The 22,299-nt window shown below is 36.2% G+C and overlaps 1 protein-coding gene across 4 annotated transcripts in view; it reads left to right on the top strand.

Annotated features, from left to right (window-relative positions):
* LMBRD2 (LMBR1 domain containing 2) overlaps positions 1–22,299 on the top strand; it is a 43,421-nt gene that overhangs the window by 2,406 nt on the left and 18,716 nt on the right. For all 4 annotated transcript variants that reach the window (XR_006382198.1, XM_044232724.1, XM_044232744.1 and 1 more), the window contains exons 2-10: positions 7,547–7,783; positions 8,042–8,139; positions 9,698–9,793; positions 12,935–13,102; positions 14,408–14,618; positions 16,689–16,763; positions 17,756–17,869; positions 18,231–18,414; positions 21,492–21,673. Coding sequence is in view for 3 of the 4 variants with exons in the window: in XM_044232724.1 (XP_044088659.1) it covers positions 7,610–7,783; positions 8,042–8,139; positions 9,698–9,793; positions 12,935–13,102; positions 14,408–14,618; positions 16,689–16,763; positions 17,756–17,869; positions 18,231–18,414; positions 21,492–21,673 (1,302 nt within the window). In the remaining variant the exon portion in view is untranslated. The remainder of the gene's footprint in view (positions 1–7,546; positions 7,784–8,041; positions 8,140–9,697; positions 9,794–12,934; positions 13,103–14,407; positions 14,619–16,688; positions 16,764–17,755; positions 17,870–18,230; positions 18,415–21,491; positions 21,674–22,299) is intronic.

A 22,299-nucleotide genomic window follows, 5' to 3' on the forward strand; every position in this document is an offset into this window, starting at 1 on the left:
TATTAGTGTTCTTTTTGAAAATCAAATACAACAAAAGAGATTGTATTTAAATAGAAGAGTGATGCGCTTTTCTCTTTAGTTCCATCAAAGCATGAAATAAATCTTAAAGATTTCTTTAGTTTTTATTTATTTTATTTTTTTACTGTTAGTTAGCTTGGGGCAACAAAAGACCAACAACAATTATATAGCAAGAAGTTTCTACCTGACAGTCAAATTTCAAAAGTATCTTTCTTACATTATTATTAAGGTAGATCTTTATATCTCTGTAGTTTATTGCTATCTGTGATGGACAGATTGGAGCAAGAACAGAAGGGTACTTTCCCTATTCTAATTTGCTCTGTGTTTTCTTTTCTATCTTCCCCATGTAAATTAGAGTCATATATTACCTGTAAGTAATATAGCATTCTTACCAGGGAGGTGAAAAGACTTCACTAAATTCTGTATTAAACATGACTTTTCTAGCATTCTATCTTGATATGTCTAAAGGAATAACTAATAGAATGTTTCTAATTTGTTCACTGTGAAAGCCAAACAGAAGAAATTATTTAAACAATTTAAATTGCATTAAGAAGGTATGTCTGGATTTGAAAAAAGACTGTAGTATCCCAGTAGTAGTTAGGATGAATAGGTTTGAATCCCAGCTTTGCCACTCATCGGCTGTGTGGGAATGTGGACAAACTACTGGCTCCCTCTGTACCCTTTTCCCCTCTATTAAACAAGGATACCGATAGTCCTTTCTTACTGATTTGTGCGGTCTAATCTGATAAAGTATGTTAAGAGCTCGCATAATGCTTGGCATCTAGTAAACTCATACTAAATGGTAGCTGTTCTTTTTTAAAAAATTGTTTTATTAAGAAGGGTTCTAAGGATTATCCTTTAATTATCAAAATAAGTCTTGTAATCTCTTTATGTGAAATCTTTAAGAAACCATTACAATTCCAATTGTTTTCTGCTTACTTGCTTACGTGGTTGCTCCCTTTCTCTCTCTCGTGTCTTACCAAAGGTTAAGCACTTTGTACATGTCTTTCTTCAGAAGGGCTTGTCACACTTTGGAATTCAGTTTACCTGGTTGGTTTAGCAACTCAGCTCATTTTTGGAGCGTGGCTTCAAAAAATATTACAACTATTTTGTATTTTTAGAGTGGGCACCACATTCTCTTGTGGTATTCTGTGTATATCCCAAGCTGAATCCTCCTTTTACTTGGAATCCTTAAACAGGGACTGATGGTGGTTATATTCAGAAGATTTCACTTTCTTTTGGTAGTAGTAGACAGTTGTTGACTTTCACAGCACTCAAATGTAGTTCTGATACTTTTGGTTTTTCATTATTAGGGTCTTGAGTTGTCTGCTAGTTTTTATTATTTCACATATCTGAATAAAGATACCTACTTAAGTTAGCATAGTCTGATTCGCATATGTCATGAGGTTCTGGCTAGAAATTTTTCGTTCACCTTCAGAACCTTAGTTTTGGACAAAAGTTTTGTCTGTGTTCTTTTGTTCAGTTGCTACCACAAGTCTTTCCTTTCATCCTTCCTTGTCTTTTCCTTCTTTCTTTTTGAAGATACGTGGGGGATGCTTCAAGTTCCAAAATTATCTTAACCTGTAAATTTTCCAGTTCAAGTGTGTTTAGCCTAAAAAGAAAAACACTATCAACGGTAAAGTACTTGGTAAACAGTACCCCAAGGCAGTGATATTAATGAGCTAATTATGAAAAGCATTTGAAAGGCATTGTACGGTAACTTAATAATTGGTAGGGGGCTAAATTGGATTTTACGGTGTTTAAAAACTTTCAGAACTAGTATTCTGAAAGGTAGACTGGACATCAGACACTAAAATTAGAATGAATGAACTGGCATTTTGATTTTGAGTAAAATCTCCTTTTGCTGCTGTGGTGTTAAGGTCAACCTATGATAGCTTTGAATTTCTCTTTCAATTTCTAATCACATGGAACCGAATTTTGATTTGCCTCCAAATTTTTGCATATTCTTCTTTGATTTTTGCCAGTTAGCCTAAACACGTTATTTTAATATTTGAGGAATATTACTAGAAGGACCACTTTTGTGGTCAGAGGCATATTTCCTCTTTTGCCCTTGGGAATATTTTTGCACAGCTGTGCATGGTTGCAGGTCAGCAAATGATCCATTTTAATCCACCACCATTTTGTCACGTGCCTAGAAGAATGGCATTGTCTTTCTACATGACATTGGTGTATCTAATACACCTTCTTGACATGGTTCTTAGATATGTTCTGTCCCTTTACAAAAGAGTTGAAGGGATGTTTGGGCTACCTTGTAGACCTAAAGAGGTAATCCCAATTTGTCAAGAGAAGCTAGGGGAGCGGTTTCTTGGAGCAAAGATCATTTTTTGTTTTATAAGAATCAGGGTGGGCCCAAGCTGTGGTAACCACAGAGAATGAGAAGCAAAAAGCATTTGGTATCCATTCATATTTTGGGAGGATGGTGGGAGAGGAAACTGTTTAGTGTAAAGCTTTGCTTTGAGACTATTGAAGCAACTAGTTATCTTCTAGAAGCACATGATATGAAGGAGGTAGAGATGAGCAGCTAGCATTTTTGAGGACCTGCTCTGTTTCTTGAACTCCTATTTGGTGTTTCACTTTTGTGTCTCATTTGATCATCATAGCAACCTGTGTGAGATGATTACTTATCCTCACTTAACTGCTTAAATTGCATAAAATTATACATTGGGATTTGGAACCCGGGTTTACCACATTATAACAAAACATTTGTATTTTAAAATAGTTGTAACTTGGGCGCCTGGGTGGCTCAGTGGGTTAAGCCGCTGCCTTCGGCTCAGGTCATGATCTCAGGGTCCTGGGATCGAGTCCCGCATCGGGCTCTCTGCTCGGCAGGGAGCCTGCTTCCTCCTCTCTCTCTCTCTCTCTGCCTGCCTCTCTGCCTACTTGTGATCTCTCTCTGTCAAATAAATAAATTAAAAAAAAATCTTTAAAATAGTTGTAACTTTAGGCATTTAACACCAGCAGCAGAATTTCTCATTTCCTCATTTCACTTTCATATGACTACATTGATTTTTAAATAATTTTAAAATTACAAAATAGTAAATGTTCATTATTTAAAATTAAAAGCCCACACAAACACAAAAGCACAAAAAGAAAATAGAAATAATCTCTTTACCATTTTATGACAACCACTGTTAGCATTTTGGAGTATGTCTGTCCCATGTGTTTCATATGTGTACTGCCTTAGACCCCAACTGTGTCCCTTTTGACATCTCTAAAGTCCCTGTGGATCTCACCTTTCCTCTAGGCTGGGGGAATCTGGTAGCCTCCTTGAATCACTGCCTGCAGTTGAGTTTTGCTGTTACGTAGCCCTTGACTCACGTGCAGGAGACTCAGCGCAGATCCCTGCTCCCATGAGTCATGGACAGGTTAGCAGGATTAGTGATTTATGAAGCCCTTGGCTGCTTTTTGCAAAAAGGGAATGGACAACAATATGACTGGAGGACATTTTTAAGACTTCCTGGACTATTTAGTACAAACGATGTTGTTTCTATGTTTTCATGTTTAAATAATGCTGCCATGAAAAGTAACATTGTAGATAAATCTTTGTTCACATTTTGGGTTTCCTTTAAGTTCTTTGAAGAGAAATTCCTAGGACAAAAGATATGTACCTGTTTTAAGGTCTATGGTATATATTGCCGAATTGCTGTATTCCCTGTGGTGAATTTTTTCAATAAACCAAACCTGAGTTGTCTAATCTTTATTTTTATTAGATTTTAATTAACAGTGACTTTTATGAATTTAAGATAGAAGTAATTAGATCAGGTGGAGGATAAGGTGCACTTAGCTTTGGATACAACATTTTTCAGTTGAAATAATCAAAACAAGCTATAGGATATAAGATTCACAAAGAACCTAGGAAAGTGCTATCATTTTGGATTGTAAAAAAATAATTCCTCACTTGTATTTAGGTACAAGGTCAAAGATATAGACTTTAAAACTATTATTTTCTCATCTCAGATTAGGGAAACGCCAATTTTCATCTCCAATTTAATGGGACCCCAGGCTTAACCTTGTGTCATAACAAGATAATTTGAGTTCAGCTTGAACAGAAATAGATGGTTTGATAAACAGAATAATAGACCCTCATGGATATCTATGCCTGAATCAAGTGAGGAATTATTTTTTTACAGCTTTGGTTACTGATATAACTAGATTATTCAGATTTTCCTAGTGAGGTCAGATGAGCTCTTTAAAGCATTTTCTCCCAGCTAAGGGTAGAAAAGAAAATCTGAGATTCCAAGGCCGAGAAGGATTCGACAACCCATTGCTAACTCTGAGATACTCTGGGCCACATGCAAAGACTGGAAAGAGGCCTCTGGAGCTAAGGGTAATTGCCAGCCGACAGTCTGCAAGGAAATCGGAGTCTTGGTCCCATAAACACAACAAACTGAATTTTGCCAACAGCCTGAATGAACTTAGAAGTACATTTTCCCCCAAAGTCTCCAGACATGAACACAAACTTGCTGACACCTTGATTTCCATCTTGAGGAATTTAGTTGAACTAAGTTGTACCTGGATACCTGACCCACAGAAACTATGATATAAGGGTGTTGTTATAAGCCTCTAAGTTTATAGGAATTGTTTATAGCAGAATAGGAGACTGTTACACTGAGAATGGGAAGAGATGTAACCAAATCATTTCTTTATTACTAGAATAAAGGATCCATAATTCTGTTTATTCATCTACAAGATTTTAAAGCACTATGAATCAGACCAAAAAATTGACAGCCACTGTAAAAGAATATTAGTAGCTAGTAGCAAGTTCATAACTGATTTTGTTGTTTTCTTATGCCCATGACTTGCCATCTGTTTTTAATGTCTTCATATATTTCACTTTTATCTTAGTTTTCTTCATGTGTATTATAATAAATGTAAAATGTATGGATTGAGGGTTTTTTCAGTTAATATTACAGTAATTTTCTAATGTTATGAAATAATCTTAACAAATATCATTTCTTACACTTCAATAATATTCCATCATCTGCTTCTGCCATATTTTAGCATTTCCTTGGTAATTTCTGATACTCCGTCTTTTTTTTATGATTATCATATTCCTTGGACTGGACGATTTCAGGAAAATAAATGTCTAGGTCAAACTATTGAAGGGATTTTCAAACAATAACTGCCTTACATTTAAGTTCACATTGAATTGTGTTTTTTCAAAAGCTGGATCTTGAAAGAGGTAGTGGTAGTCAGCACATTCTACATTGAGCTATCCACTTAATCTTTTCTTGGCTTACAAAGAAGATTTGCCTTACTCTTATTGTGATGGTATAGATTTTTTTCATAGAATACGAAATTCAAAATTTCGAGTAGTAATAATGACAGTTTTAATAAGTCTTTGAGTTGTGATAAGTTTTTGTGATATCAATTTTGGAGACCATAGCAGGAATTTTATGTTGCCTTTGTAGTCAGCATTAATAAAAATAGCGTATGTACCAAAGTATAGAGTAAGTTTTTTATTCATTTATTCATTCAACAAATATTTTTAAAATATCTACTCTGTGCTAGACACTATATTAGAGACTGGGGATATAGTACTGAAGAGTAAGTCTGCTTTCATGAGGTGGGTGGAGGTGGGGAGGAAGGGGTTTCAGGGAGACAAAAATGTAAACATACATTATATTAGGTGGATAAGTGCTTTAAAGACAAACGGCAGGATGTGGTCATAGTGATGAGAGGAGATCAATTTTAGATATTTAAAAAATATGGAAGTATTGGTTGAAATGCACAGAGGAATAGAAAGTACTTCAACAATATAAAGAAATAAGAAAATAGTTTATTATGTATGTTTTTTGTTTGTGATATTCCATATAAGGATGTTTCTTACATGAATTTAAATTTAGCCAGTTAAAACCCAAACTTTCTTTGTTTTATAACAGTTTTGGTTGGAGATGTTGATTTGAAGTATTTTATTGATTACACCTTTTACTCTGCATCACAGCCTTGTTTCTCTGTTAAATTATTAATTCCTTGGAATATTGTAGTTAGTCCATAGACAAACAAAAATGCCTAAGATTGATTTTACAAAGGTGAAAAGAACATATTGCATTCAGTTAGTAAAGGTAAATTATTTTAGAATTGCCTGGGTGGCTCAGTCGGTTAAGTGTCTGCCTTTGGCTTGGTTCATGATCCCAGGGTTGTGGGATCAAGTTCTGCATGGGGCTCCCTGCTCAGCGGGAAGCCTGCTTCTCCCTCTGCCCGCTGCTTGTGCTTGTGCTGCTCCCTCTGCTTGTGCGCTTGCTCGCTCTCTCTCTGACAAACAAATAAAATCTTTAAAAAAATGTAAATTACTTTATAGGAGTAGAGAGATAAATAAACCATTGCTGATGTATTATTGGCATTTATAATTTAAAATATTCTCATGTATGACTTTATTCAATAACCATTGATAAATTCTTCTGCATTTAATGGTAACTTTCTTTAAAGAAAATGAGATTTAGATAGATAAACGGAAAGTGGTAAGTATGCAATTGACCCTTGACAATGCAGGAGTTAGAGGTGACAATCCTCTGTCCGGTGAAAATCTGTGTATAACTTTTGACTCCCTGGAAACTTAACTATTAATAGCCTACTGTCGACCAGAAGCCTTACCATAACAAAAACAGCTGATTAACTCTGTGTGTGTGTGTGTGTGTGTTTGTTTGTTTGTTTTACTGGATGAACTTGATATTTATTTTGTAATATGAGTATTTTTGAAATATAATAATATTCAGCGCTATATTTCAGGTATACAACATAATGATTCAATTTACATTGTATATATGTTGTATACTCACAGTAAAGTAAGCTACAGAAAAGAAAACGTTACTAAGAAAATCATAAGGAAGAGAAAATACATTTATAGTACTCTATTTATCAAAAAAAAACCACGTAGAAGCAGACCCACATAGTTCAAACCTATATTGTTCAAGGGTCAACTGTATTTTGTGAAGCAGTAAATAAATCAGAATTTCAAGTTGTTACATTTGTTAGACAAGATTATCACCAAAACATAAAACTGTTTCAAACAAAGGAAATGTTACTTTCAAATGCTCTTTTTCATGCTCTCTCTCCCTCCTTTGGAATATTTTAAGTAATGAGTTATGGATGACTTAGAAAACTTTATTTTAAAAATATCTAATTTTCTAGGATCTAGTCAGTAGTGTATTTATATAAAACCTCTGTTGGGACTTATAACCTAAGGAACAAACTCCAAATGACACCATTAAAACTGTTCTCATATAGTATACTTATATTATAATATTTTTAGAAGTAGTGTAATTTTCATTAAGTTAACTTTTTTCCTGAAGATATAGTTTATGTGAAAGTTTTAAGATCGGCTTTAAAAAAATAAGATGTATATTTGAGAATAGGAATTATCCTTTTCCTTTTATTTGTAGTTCAATGTAAAAGCCTAACAATTTTCCAAAGAACTTATTAATACATTAATAAGCAAATTTTTAGGACGCTTCCAAGTGGTTATTTCCTTTGTTAATGCTCCTTTTTTTTTTTTTTTCTTTTCCAGTTTACAGATATGACCCAGATCTGTACATGAGTGACTTCGGTTAGTCAGAGTGAACATTCAATAATGAGTGGTGCAGCTTTGGGACTCGAAATTGTTTTTGTCTTTTTTCTGGCATTATTCCTACTTCATCGATATGGAGATTTCAAGAAACAGCACAGACTTGTAATTGTTGGAACACTGCTAGCTTGGTATCTCTGCTTTCTTATCGTCTTCATACTGCCTCTGGATGTTAGTACGGTAAGAGGTGAAACTGAGTTTTGCAATCCAGAGGCAACTGTAATCATACAGCATATTTGAGATATGTTAGTTCTTAAGATAGCTAAATTATATAAGGTTATACTGAATATTTTGTATTTCAATCTTACTATAGGAATTTGATCATTAAAAATTAAAGCCAGGAAGGTAATTGGTGGGTGGGTTGATACCTTCCCATATCCCTTGAGTACTTGACAACCTTCTGGTTTTCATTTTTAAACCATGTGTTCATTGATTTAGACCATATACAACCGGTGCAAGCATGCTGCTGCAAACTCCAGCCCTCCTGAGAATAGCAACATCACGGGCTTACACGCAACTGCTACCCCAGGTCCCAGGTATTTGCTTCCTGTTTGTTTGTTTGTTTGTTTGTTTTTAAAACGAGGGTAGATGAAAAAAATTGCTTTAACATTGTCAGTTCTTACCATTTGGATTTTATAAAAGTTGATCCTCATTCTCTACTCATCCCCCCCTACTCTAGTTCTGTCCTGTGCTAATAGACTTTTAATTACATTGTGTTCTATCTAAATTTAAATCTTAAATACATTTTGAGTATTTATTGGTACACAAGGTCTTTTAGTAGATGTTAAGGAGAAAGTTCTAGAAGACCTGATTTTTGTTCGTTCTATCTCTTACTAAGAGATAGCCCTTGTTCTATCTCTTACTAAGAATGTGACTTCCAGTGGCTATTTTTCTTGTCAGCCACTCTCTGGTCTGAAAAACGGGACATTCATTTTCTCTTTTGCCTTATTTACAAGGTTGAATAAAGGGTAGGGAGATTATTCTGTATGTAGGATGTTCCTTTCATATTGTGCATCCTTTGAAATCATTATAGTTTTTTTTTATTTTTACTTTCTTAAAGATTTTATTTTTAAATAATCTCTATACCCAACATAGGACTCAAACTCACAACCTGAAGATCAAGAGTGGCACTACCAGCTGAGTCAGCCAGGCACCCCGAAATCATTTATAGTTTTAAACTGAGAATAAGCAAAGCTAAATTATTGAAAGGTTATGTTAAATACATATCAAACTTCCAAGTAAAAAACTTCAAGAAATGTTGACTATTTTATCATTTTACCAGTGCTTTAAGTGATATGTGCATTTTTCTTGATGCATCTTTTATTATTATTTTTTTTAACCCGAGTAAGGGTAAATTTGAAATGTAGATGTTACTCCCCTTTAAAGCACATTAAAAATCGGATATAGATCAGTAGCAATTGTGAATTGCTGGAATTTCCTGGACTAAACGGTAGTCTTACGATATTAATGGAAGAATCTATGGTCAGATACACATATCTTCAGAAAATTCAAACAGAATTATACAAATGCTGGTATCTCTCTCCATAGGAGCTATGCTACGGTGACTGATTTTTAGGGCTCCAGTTTCAGAAGTTAATCACCTAATGTCTTTCGCCTCCCTTTTCCCTCCTCCCTAAGAAATAACCAACCCACAAATGGGGTGTGTATTTTATTTATTTATTTTTTTTCTTTATTTTATTTTGTTTTTCTTTTTTTTTAGGGGGTATGTATTTTAAAGGCAATCAAATCAGAGATTTAGTTTCATGATGCATTCACTTTTAAAGACTCACTTTTAAAGACTGTCACATTATCTATTAGGTGAACATTATGTCCTCTTATTGCTCAAGAATTAAAAATACACTGAAAGTTGAAAATATAAACGGCATTCCTCTTCTAGAACAAACTGTTTTGTTTCCTTTCTGTGTGTTTCTTTAGTTTGATAGTCAGCTTTGAATTACAAGTTTTCTATGAAATTTTAAAAGTTAGAAGCAGTAATTTAACATCTGAATATAAATGAACTTTGCCATGCACAAATTAATTGTGTAATTTAAGTAGTCATCATTTATTAATTGGCTTTAAATTGTTATTAAACAGCCAACATCCATGTTTCAAGCCATGGAGTTACATTCCTGATGGAATCATGCCAATTTTCTGGAGGGTAGTGTATTGGACATCACAATTTTTGACATGGTAAGTGGCAGTGAAGGATCAAAAAAATGTTTAAAATTTTGGCTAAAGTTAAAAAAAAGATTATGTTTTCTTCATGAATCTTCATATTTTAGAATTTATTCAAATGTTACTTATTTTTTTCTTAAATCTGTGTATTCTTTGTTTTTTTTAAGATTTTATTTATTTATTTGACAGAGATCCCAAGTAGGCAGAGAGGCAAGCAGTGGGGTGGGGGGGGAAGCAGACTCCCTGCTGAGCAGAGAGCCTGATGCGGGGCTCAATCCCAGGACCCTGAGATCATGACCTGAGCCAAAGGCAGAGGCTTTAACCCACTGAGCCACCCTATATTTATTTATAAAAATAAATTTGTATATTCTATTTTCTACTCATTCGGTTCTCTCCCATCTTGAAAGAAAAGGGAAAAAAAAACCCAGACAAACAAGAACTAAAGAATAGAAAGAAAAAATTTTTGCTGCCACCATTCCCCTCTAGTTATTGCCTTTTCTCTTGACCTTCTTCAATTCAGTCTTCTTCCAGTCCCAGTTTTATATGAAACTGCTCTTGCTAAGGTCATTATTGTCTCCTGGTTTTCTTTTTTTCTGCTTAGCCCAACCTGCTGAATTTTCTTCACGGGTTCTATTTTTGTGGCCCATTTCCTAAATGTTGGTGTTCCCTAGGATCTCATCTTTGGTCCTCTTGTTACCTGACCCTGTATAGCTCTAATTTTAGCTGTAGCCACCGATGTATTCCCAATGTTTCCATCCACTACAGCTTTGTGTTTTTGTTTGCTTGTTTAAGAGAGGGGGTGGTGGGAGAAGCAGAGGGACAGGGAGAGAGAGAATCTTAAGATTCCCAGCATGGAGCCTGTTATGGGGCCTCATCTCATGATCCCAAGGCCATGACTTGAGCCAAAATCAAGAGTTAGAGGCTTAACCAACTGAGCCACCCTGGTGCACCGAAACTTTGTCTTTCTGTTGTGCTCCAAACACATTATTCACTATGTACTGAGCATTTTAGATAGTCTGCAGGCAACTAAGCCTAAAACTGAAGCTACTGAACATTGTAAGAGAAAAATCACACAGTAGAGTAGAATAGTGCCCCTGTAAATTCATGTTCATTGAACTCATCTGGGCCCTCAGCATTGCCAGACTTTCCTCCTTTGTATCTCTAGTCCTCTTGCTCTTCATTCTCTACAGTAAGACTTTAGATCTCTGCTATTCTCTTTGTGGCTCTTTCTCTCTGCTTTATGTCCTAGAAGTGCTATTAGAAGTCATCGGATGACAGCCCTTTCAGCCTCTCACCAGCACACCTACCAACCCAACCTCTTCCCTTCCTCTCAAAGAATGAGTCACATCAAAGTGACTTCAGAGTGAAATCCCTCTTCCTGAAATAGGGACCCATCTCCTTCAGCTCTTGTTACCTACACTCGCAGCATCCCATTTCAAAAAGAATACAGAGTTCTCTCATCCTTTTAGAAAAAGAAAGAAAAAGCCAAAAAAATCTCTCAAATGCAACCCTTTCCAACTTCCTGGCTTCTAACCTCATCAATCTACTCATCACAGCTTAATTTTTGGAGGGAGACTTTACCAATTGTAAATTGTAAAATTGTAAAAATTGTAAAAATTGGTACAGAAAGGTGACAGATTGTGTTTAGTTTCACTTTTTTCAAAGTGAATACACCTGGATAGCCAGCACTCAGATGATTATTATAGAACATTAACAATGTTTATGCTACATCTAAAGCTTCCCTCATAGCCTCTCCCAGGCATATCCTCCCATGTGTAACCATGATTCTGACATCCATCCCTATAGGTTAGCTTTGCCAATTGGGGCTTTGTAAACGCAGAGTTGTATGGTATGTGTTTTTCTGCATCTCTTTTGGGGCTCACAAATTTGGAAGTTTCCTCTGTGTTGTATTGTGTGAATCAGTATTCTTTTTCATTTCTGAAAAATCTTCTTTGATATGACCGTGCCACAGTTTATCCTATCCAGCCAAACTTCTCAAATGAATTGTCTACATGTACTGTCTTCATTTACCCATTGTTCACTCTTTCCTCAACCCATTGAAGCCTGTTTTCTAGCCCCACTTCCCTCTCGCACTCAAGTCTTCATTGACTTGACCTCTTGGCAGCATTTGATTATTGTTTTCTCTCTCTACTTTGAAATACTTCCTTCTCCTGTTTTCTCCTCCATATGCTCCTTTGTTTTCTCCATCCTTTTCTGCTGTTCTTTCTGTCTCCCTTGCTGGCTTCTTCTCCTCCTGTTTCTCTCCCTGTCCCTTAAAAGATAATTTTTCTCCGGGCTCAGCCTCAGCTCTTTCCTTCTCCTTCTACATATTCACCCTTCTAAATGTCATCTGCAGGTGTCACGTCAGTACCACTGATGTGCTGAGGACTCCTGAATTTATCTGTGTTTCCACTCTTCTCTCCTGAATTCTGAAGCTGGATAGCCAACTACTTCCTGTGTAGCTCCTTTTTTAAAAAATTTTTTAATTTTTTAAATTACTTTTCAGTGAACTAGGATTCATTGTTTATGCACCACACCCAGTGCTCCGTGCAATACATGTCCTCCGCAATACCCACCACGAGGCTGGCCCAACTTCCCACCCCCTGCCCCTTCAGAACCCTCAGATTGTTTTTCAGCTCCTTTGAGATGTGTCCTAAATACTTCAAATCCGTGTATTCACAGCCAGTCTTCACCCCTTCCGGTTCTTACCACATCACCACCCCTTACCCGCTCCCAATTAGTCCTGGTTTTGTTCCCTTTCAGTCCATTCTTCCTGCTGAAGCCTTATCAGTTTATAGAAGACTTCAATTTGATCATGTCCCCTATAAAGAAAAAGATTCCCCATTGTCTGAATAGTCCAAAGTCAAGACTTCAAAGCCCTTTTTTTTTTAAAGATTCATTTGTAAGGCCCTTATACTGTTGTACTCTCTGCTGGTCATTATGACCTGTTTTGCTCCCAGAAATGTGCTTTGCTTTCTCCAGAATATTACAAAAATACTCAGTCATCTATTAGAGTTCATGTTATTAATAATTATTAAAAATCATATCTATTTATGAAAATTGCACATTGAAATTGAGGTTCACATAATCCTGCTATTTTGAGGTTAAACAGACTTATCAGTTGTTTCTTTAATCATATTTTTTCCAACTATCTAGGATTCTGTTGCCTTTCATGCAGTCATATGCAAGATCAGGAGGGTTTTCCATCACTGGAAAAATCAAAACTGCACTGATCGAGAATGCAATCTATTATGGCACCTATTTGCTGATTTTTGGAGCATTTTTAATTTATGTAGCTGTAAACCCGCATTTACACTTAGAATGGTAAGAAATGTTTCTTCTTAACATTGTTTCTTGTATATTTGCATTTTTAATAATTTATTTTTATCTCACATATGCTGATAAACAGACATTTCATTGATAAACATATCAAGTCATGTGTTTTATAGATTCCCCCAAAAGAAAATCTAAGTAATCTCTATTACTAAGAAGAAAAAAATGGAATAATATATTTAAATATAGCTATTGGATGAAGAACTAATGCTTTGTCTAATAGCTCTGTGTTAATCCTTATGAATTTTTTTAAGTTTTTATTTAAATTCCAGTTAGTTAATATACAGTGTTCAGGTGTATGGTGTATGTAATATATAGGTTCAGGTGTATGATTTTGTATATGACAAAATAATTAGTTTTCTTTTTCATTGGAACTTACATCCCTGGTGGTCTAGTGGTTAGGATTCGGTGCTCTCATTGGAACTTAACGAGTATTTTTTTAAAGATTTATTGATTTATTTTAGAGAGCGAGCGAGCAAGTGCGCACAGACACTTAAGAGGGAGGTGGGCAGAGGGAGAGGGAAAGACAGAATCTCAAACTGACTTCAGACAGAATCTCAAGCTGACTCCATGCTGAGCCAGAGTCCCATGTGGAGCTCGATCTCACAACCCTGAGATCATGACCTGAGCAGAAACCAAAAGTCAGACGCTAACTGCCTAAGCCATCTAAGTGCCTCAGAACTTGAGAACATTTTTTTCTTTTGTTCTGACTGTAGTTTGAGGGCATATTTCTCTCTGACCTTAGATTCAGACATAATAATAAAATTGAAATCTATATTATGCTTGTGATCTATATAATACATGTGAAGAGATCTCAGAAATTAGGAATAGAGCAGAAGTGACAGTTCTCACCATTGCATTCCTGAGGTTTGTGTAGGTGTGCCTCAAAGTAAGTTAAAAAATTTTTAGGCTTTAAAATTTTTTCAGCCTTCTATTGTTTAATGGTGAATAAGATAGTCCCTAATGAAAAAAAGTATCTTTTCTTTGAACAAAATACATATATTTTTTGCCAGGAATTATCCTACATTCTAATTTTAACTAGAATGGAAGCAGAGTTTCCTGTGTTAAAGTCTATTTCTGCAGTCACGCTCTTACTTCCCCTTAAAACACACAGATTATCTTTTGGCTGTTGCTGAAAGAGTAGCTGAGGCTTGGAAGATACAATTTTTTTCATATCAAATCCTAGCCATCCTTTAGGGCCGTTTTCTCAAAAAATCATTTAATGCTGGTTAGTCTTATGTTACATTTTGTTGGAAAAATTTATCTGTCACACTATCTGTGTATGTTTCCTCTTAGGAACCAGCTTCAGACAATTGGGATAGCTGCTGCAAATACGTGGGGCCTGTTCCTTCTCGTGTTGTTGCTAGGGTATGGTTTGGTAGAAATTCCTCGGTCTTACTGGAATGGAGCAAAAAGAGGTTATCTACTTATGAAAACATATTTTAAGGCTGCCAAACTGATGACAGAGAAAGCAGATGCGGAAGAGAATTTAGAAGATGTCATGGAGGTATGCAAGTTTAAACCTTACGGCCAGTCACGGTTGGTTGGTTGCTGCTGCTGTTAGCACATTGGTGGGCTTTACCCTGTGGTCATGGGTGGTCCTTCAGAATATCCAGACGATTAGCATGACTTCCTGTTGGCTGTTCAGCTTCATGAGATGTCCCCTCCATCTTCCAACCACCAAAGACTCTGTGCGAATCTGTTCAACAGTGCAACATTATGATTGTCATCTAGGGAACTTGGACTAGCTCCCCTCTTTTACTCCTAAAGGTACATGAAGAAAATAAGCAATATTTCAAATATTTTGTACACTTCATAGAAGTTAGGAACTTTTAAAGGAACCTTAAATTTATAACAGATATAGTAAATATCAATAGTTAACTATTTCAGTACTTAATTTTATATAATACAGCTTAAGAATTTTAAGGAAAAATACAGTATTTTTATGTACAATGTATAACCAGACTATATGGTTCATATTCAGAGTTGTGCTAACAAGTCAACAAAACTTCAAGGCAATTTCATACTAGAAAACTGTAATGCAGTGATGATTCAAGCGTCTTTTAAAAACCCAGGTCTTCTCCTGTCATTCCCACATTTAGGCCTCGCTCACTGACCTCCGGTAAACTGTTACTAAGGCCATCTGGAGCACTTTGCTTTTCTTCGACCTGATCAAGTGCTGCTCAGGTGTTCACCCTCCTTTTCCCCGGTCACACTGTACTTCTTTCAGTTCCTTGAAACTCCCTGTGCACTTCTGCTTGGAGCCTTAGGCCGTTTGGATTATTCTTGCTCCCTCTTTTGGTTGGCTGACTTTACTCCTCCTGCTTTTTATCTCAGCTTAAATCATCAGTTTATCAGAAGGCCTCAGCTGCTAGATTACACAACGCTTTCCATACTGTTTCTTTATGAATAATGTCTGTTTTCCTCATTAAGCTAAGCTCCCAACAGGAGCAATGTCTACTGGTACAGATTATTCATAAGGTCTACATATTTTAAATTTTGATGGCTATTGCTAATTTACCTTTCAAAGAGGCTATATAATTTTGCCAGAAAACTGTTCTTATTTTTAAAATTTGTAGTTGTTTTTAGTGAGCTTGACTAGCTTTCCAGACATTTATTGACCAATAGTATTTCTTATGTGTCTTCCTAATTTTCGCTTGATTTGTAAGCACTTTCCATATATTAAGGGAGGTGATTTTTTTTTGTTATATGTGTATTTTTTTTCATAATTTTGTCTATATGCCAGATGGGTTCCCTACCTCCAGTTTTGTATCCCATAGGGCCATTCTCTCTTCTACAATCAGAATGTTCTTTTTAATACCCTGGTCAGTTCTCTTGCCTCCCAGCCCTTGAACATACCATTTCTTTTGTCTAAAACAGTGGTTCTCACTTTTTGTAAAAAAATTCATTACTATTATAGAATATTGTTCTTCTTTGGGAACTACTGGTTCTAAAGATTCCCTTCCTGACCCCCTTTATACCTTTATAGCTTTCATACTCACTTAATTGCTTATTACCACACCTCCAGCCGATAGTCTTTAAAGACCTGTAACATCATGTCTTCCTACCGCACCCTCCCGCATGGATTGTGGTGACTGCTGGCATCTAGCATGTTCTTAATAAACAAATGTGGAACAAATAAGTCGTTGGAAAGGAGGAGGTGATTTGTGACATTTGTTGCCTGTTGCTTCCTCTGGTTTCTTCAGTGTGTTTTAGATAATGAGATATTTGAACTTCCTAAGCAAGGTGGAGGGGCACAGCATCACAGTTTTTCTGGTCCTTCATGACTTTTTTATAACGTTTACTCATCTTTGTGTACCAAGTAAGCAAATGATAAGGGAATAAATCTTAGAAAGTAGTAAAAACCTCAGGGTATAGGTATTGCTATTCTAGACCTATGTATTTTTACTTATGTTCTTAAGAACTTTTATTCAGTGAATGGAGCTTCATGTATATGCTGAGTAGTCTGGGTTAGAATTAAACTTGTGAGAACATATATAGTACCTAGAATAGTCTCATTTGAAATGTGTGATGTATAGAAATGGAAATATTTTTATTCCTCTTACTGTTTTTATAGGAGGTTCGCAAAGTGAATGAAAGCATCAAGTATAATCACCCATTGAGAAAATGTGTGGATACAATACTTAAAAAGGTAATTAAGCATATCCTCATAAACCAGTAGTAATTTGCACTTAGAATTTGTTCCAGTTGTTATTACAAGTTTGACATTTAATTATTGGCAATATTTTTCATTGAAATGTAGATGTAGAGGTTATGGTAAATGATGTGTAATAATTGCTATGACTCAGCAATGGAGATGGACCTTTACAGTTTCTAAGTGTCATTGAATGTGGTCATATCTCCTTAATAAACTAGGGCCTCAGTGTTCTCTTTCACTCACTTCCTTTGTGTCAGTTTATGACATATGAAGTACTTTGTAAACTGAATGACCCTATGAGATATTTAACAGGAAGCTATGCAATTAAGGTTCTGCTGCATTGGGGTTGAATTAGGGCTATTTATATACTTCCAAAATGATTATTCCAAAAATAGGCTGCTCATTAAATCTATTGTATTATTACTAGCTAGTGTTCTCTTCAGCTAAGATAATGGTCATGAGAATAAGTTCTCTCATCATTTCTCTTACATTGCTATCTTTTGAGATCAATTCAGGGAGATTAAGTAACTTGCCCAAGTTCAGGTAAGTAATGAATGACTGATAGGGCAGATGACTCCAAATCATATATGTGTTTGTTTTTCTGTACCACACCTTTAAAAATTCAGCATCTTGGATTTGTTGTGATTTGTCTTCATTTTAGGTAGGAAAATAATTGATCAGGTGCCTACATAGCCTAATTCTTTCAAATACTAGTTGCTTCATGTAGGTTAGCTCCCTTACCCTACCATAGCAAGTATATCTGATCATAAAGGTTAATATTAATAGGGGTAAGAAGATACTCAATACATCGGAAATATTTTGAAGGAAATGTCAGCAACTAAAAATCCAGCTGTTTAGGGATGCCAGTAAGGGAGGAATATGTTTTTGAGTAAATTAGATATGCCCAGGACTGGAAGATTTTATAGTAAAAATAAAATTTTAAGTTTTTTGCAAATGAAATTTAAAAATCTGCTTGTCCCTTTTAGTGCCCTACAGAGTATCAGGAAAAAATGGGTAGGAACATGGATGATTATGAAGATTTTGATGAAAAGCATAATACCTACCCAAGTGAAAAGAGTCTGGTAAAACTACATAAGCAGGTAACTTTATTAATAATAGCTTTTTTGCTTGCTAAGATCTTAGTTTTGTAATTAATGCCCACAAAAAGGGAATTTGGAATAAATGTATATTTGAAACTTTCTTTGATTCTGTGCTTTGATCCTGTGTTTTAACTGTGTATTTCTCAACAGGGGTACTCTTGGTATTTGGGGAGGGAGAATTATTCACTGGGCAGAATTATTACATATATCCTAGAATATTAACATCCTTGGCCCAACCCAGCAACTGCCACTAACACGTTGCCATTGTTGTGATAACCAGCATCTTCCAGAAACACTGTTGGATCAGAACACTGACCGATATATCCTGCTCCTTTCCCCCCGCCTCCGTTCTCTTTTATAGGTGATTTATTCAGTTCAGAGGCACCGTCGAACTCAAGTACAGTGGCGGATTCTTTTAGAGCAAGCGTTTTATCTAGAAGATGTAGCAAAAAATGAAACTAGTGCTACTCATCAGTTTGTTCACACCTTCCAGTCACCAGAGCCAGAAAATAGATTTATCCAGTATTTTTATAATCCTACAGTTGGTATGTAATTTGACATAAATTTCAAAATTTAATGGTAATTTTTTCTAAAGGAAAAAAGTATATATTTTCACCAGTGCAGAGTTAAATTGTATTTGTATTGTTTGACATATATCATGTGGTAATATTATATATCTGATAAACATCCCCCTCTAAAATTATTAGTTATAGTAACAGATAATCTGTCAGTTTGCATTCTTACTTCAAAGTTAATCAAAATCCTATGCAAAAATATATGCATACATCAGGAATATTATGTATTCATAATATATACTTAAAATAGAATTTTAAGCAATTTTACATCACAAGCTTGGGTCCCTTCTTCAGTCTTTATATACTACTAAACGATTCCCCTAAGAAGTCCTCTTTATTTGCATCTGTTGGTCTATTTACATGACCTGCACTAAGTAGACATAATTATTTCATTTTCTTTAATGATTATTTATGACACTCTTCAAACATTATCAGATTTAATATGAAGAATTTAATGAAAACATACCAAAGTGTCATAGTATTAGAACTTCCATTTACCTTATTTATCTAAATAACAATTATGTTCACCTGATTCTCTTTCTCATGTTTGGTTTTGAGTACAAAGACATAATGGCCATAACATATCTTGGAAAACTTCAGCAAGGATCTTTTCTAATTGGATAAAAGAAATACTTGTTTTCATTCATTTAACAAATATTTGAGAACATATATGCTATCTGTTGTTGGGCACTTGGTATATGTCAATAAATGTAAAGACAACTTCCTCTTTATGGAGTGAGAAAAACAGGTAATGTAATCATAAAGGTATGAAGAAGGTGCTGAGTAGGTAGTTGGCTGTAAAAATGGGAGTTCAGGGGAGAAGTCTGGTCTACAAGTATAAATCAGGGTGTCATCAGTGTATCAGTGAGCCTTGGGTCAGAATAAAATCAACAAAGAAGTGATTGGGAGAGAGAAGACAAACTCTGAAGACCAAGCTGAGGCACAACATAAGGTAGACTTCAGCTTCATGAAGAGGAACCAGGAAAAGGCTAAATGGGAATTGGCCAGTGAAGTAGGAGGAAAAGCGGGATGGTGGGGTGTCTTGCGGCAAGGGGTATGTAAAGTACCTTTCCAGATGTGGATGGGTCTACTGTCATGCCCATGAAGCCTTGACCGCTAGATTTCAGAGAAGTGACGTGGAGGCAGAGGGAATAAGAAAGCCCAGTTGGAGTTTAAAGAGCCATTAGAAGCTGGGAGAATAGAAAACTCTCAAAATGTTTTGCTTACAAAAGGGAGTAGAGAAAAGAGGTAGTAGCTGACAGAGGATGGCAGGGTCAAGATGAATTATAGCATATAATTTGGGAATGATACCTTAGAGGAAATGTAATGAGAGAAGAGAATGGCTGGGATGATGTCCATGAGGAGGAGAGATGAAATGGAAAATAGTGAACAGCGCAGAGAATGCCCTTTGATTAGGAAGTAAGGGACAAATGTACCCGAGCAGGTAAAAAGAGGTAGTGGTGGGGACTTGGGGAGGCTCCCTTCTGCCAGCTTCTCAGTGAAATGCTGAGAATGAGTGTAGGGGAAGAAATTTTGGAGATTTGAAGAAAGAAGAAAAGGTCCAAAATAGTTGCTAAGGAGAGAAGGTGTGGGAGAGGATTGGTGAATTGTAGTAAGCTAGTCGGCCAGTGCTCAGGGTCCACCTGAAGCTGGGGATTAAACATTTAGAGGGAAAACAGTCCACAAAGGTATGTGTCTTCTGTAGGATGCAGCTCCCAGAGCAGCCAGAAGGTTGGATCTAACCAGGGTGTGGTTTCACTTAGCAAGGGCAGAGAAGAAGAGAGGGCAAAGAAATTGGAATGTTGGAGAGTAATTATCCTTAAAGATTGTGGAATCAGAGCTGGTAAAGAAAGCAATAGGATACCAGGTGTTAAGGCGGCAATACAAAAGGTGGAGAATGAATAGAGTATTAGTTCAGGTAAGGTCAGTCAGTGGAATTGGAATATTAGGTGAAGATACTGCCTGGAAACAGGGCCACTGTAATGAGATTAAAAGGACAGGAGTTATTGGTGGTAAGAGGTTTAGGGATGGCCGTGGGAATGAATTCTGAAGGTACAGTGGAGTATGAGATCACAGGAGGAAAGGAGGGCAAGGTTGTGAAAGAAGACCCTAGGGTACTGAAAAAAAAGGATCCCCAGTGTGGACCTTGAACTCACCAGGAACTGTGCGGAGAGTAGGGTTGAAAGATTTATTAGAGTGTGAGCCAAGAGCTCCACAGCTCCGTGAATGAACTGCAAATACAGCTTTTCAATTTGGGGAACTTTTTTTTCTTGTCTTATTTTTTACCTAAAGTCAGACTGAACTGAAAGTTGCCAGAATAGTAAAAAGAATTCTTGTATATCCTTCACCCACATTCTCCATATGTTAACGGTTTACCATATTCATTTGCTTTATCTTTCTCTCTGTGTATATATTTTTCCTTAATCTTTTCAGAGTTGAATCCACATATGATGACATTTGCTCCTAAATGTTTCAGCATCTACGTTCTAAAATAAGAGACATTTCCCTATATAACCAAATACAATGACCAAATCAGGAAATGAACTTTGATAACAACTGTTATCTATAGACCTTAATCAGATTTTGCAAGTGGTCCCAAAATATTCTTTGTTGAAAATCCCAGATCATGCATTGCATTCAGGTGTCATGTCCCCTTAATTTCCTTTCATCTGGACCAAAGTCTCAGTGCCTCTTTCTGTTTTATGACATTGGTATTTTTGGAGACTCTAGGCCTGTGTTTTATGGGGTATCCCGGAATGTGAGTGTGATACTTCCTCCGGTTGGATGCAAGTTTTGCATTTTTGGTGGGAATACTGCTGCAGTTATATGCTGTTCTTCTCAGTGTTCCATGGCTGGAGGCACATGATGTCAGTTTGTCACATTCCTGGTGATTATTGGGTGACGAGGAGATCTGCCTGGTTCCTACCCTGTGAACTTAGTATTTTCCTCTTTGCAGTTATGTATCTTGTACAGAATATTTTGAAACAGAGTGAATACTGTGTTCCTTTTTATGGTTTTCCTAATCATCTTTTTCTTTTCTCTTCTAGAATGGTACTGGGAATGTCTCTTGCGACCGTGGTTTTATAGGATACTTGCCGTGGTTTTGTCCGTCTTCTCTGTGATTGTTGTGTGGTCAGAATGCACATTCTTTAGTACGACACCTGTCTTATCCCTCTTTGCAGTCTTCATACAGCTGGCGGAAAAAACTTACAACTATATTTATATCGAGGTCAGTTGATTTTATATCTGTCATAAATGTGTGTCAGTTCATAGTACAGTTTTTTTTTTAAAGATTTTTATTTATTTATTTATTTGACAGAGAGAGATCACAAGTAGGCAGAGAGGCAGGCAGAGAGAGAGAGAGGAGGAAGCAGGCTCCCTGCTGAGCAGAGAGCTGGATGTGGGACTTGATCCCAGGACCCTGAGATCATGACCCGAGCCGAAGGCAGCGACTTAACCCACTGAGCCACCCAGGCGCCCCCATAGTACAGTTTTTAACTATTATCTTTTTCTTTATATATTCTCATAATGAGGAAAGCAGTGAAGTTCCCCGCAGTGTTACTATTCAGACTTTCAAAAATAAGCTTCATCCATTTACCCAGACTATGAAAACTTACAACTGTGTTTGAGGAGAGATGATAGGGTACAAAATAGTGCAAAATTCTTTTCTAAGAATACTTTGATCTTTTCTTTTCTAAGAAAAGATTCTTTGATTCTTTTCTAAGAATACTTTGATGCCAGTGAAGCTACATAACTTAGAGTCTTCAGGGGGAGAATGGCTGAGGGAGTGGGAGAACGGGCGCACTTCAGGAGGTAGATCTGAAACTCATGAACAGGATGTTGAATGGGTTGAGA

Source organism: Neovison vison, chromosome 1 (genome assembly GCF_020171115.1).
Source record: "Neovison vison isolate M4711 chromosome 1, ASM_NN_V1, whole genome shotgun sequence".
Classification (NCBI taxonomy): domain Eukaryota; kingdom Metazoa; phylum Chordata; class Mammalia; order Carnivora; family Mustelidae; genus Neogale; species Neogale vison.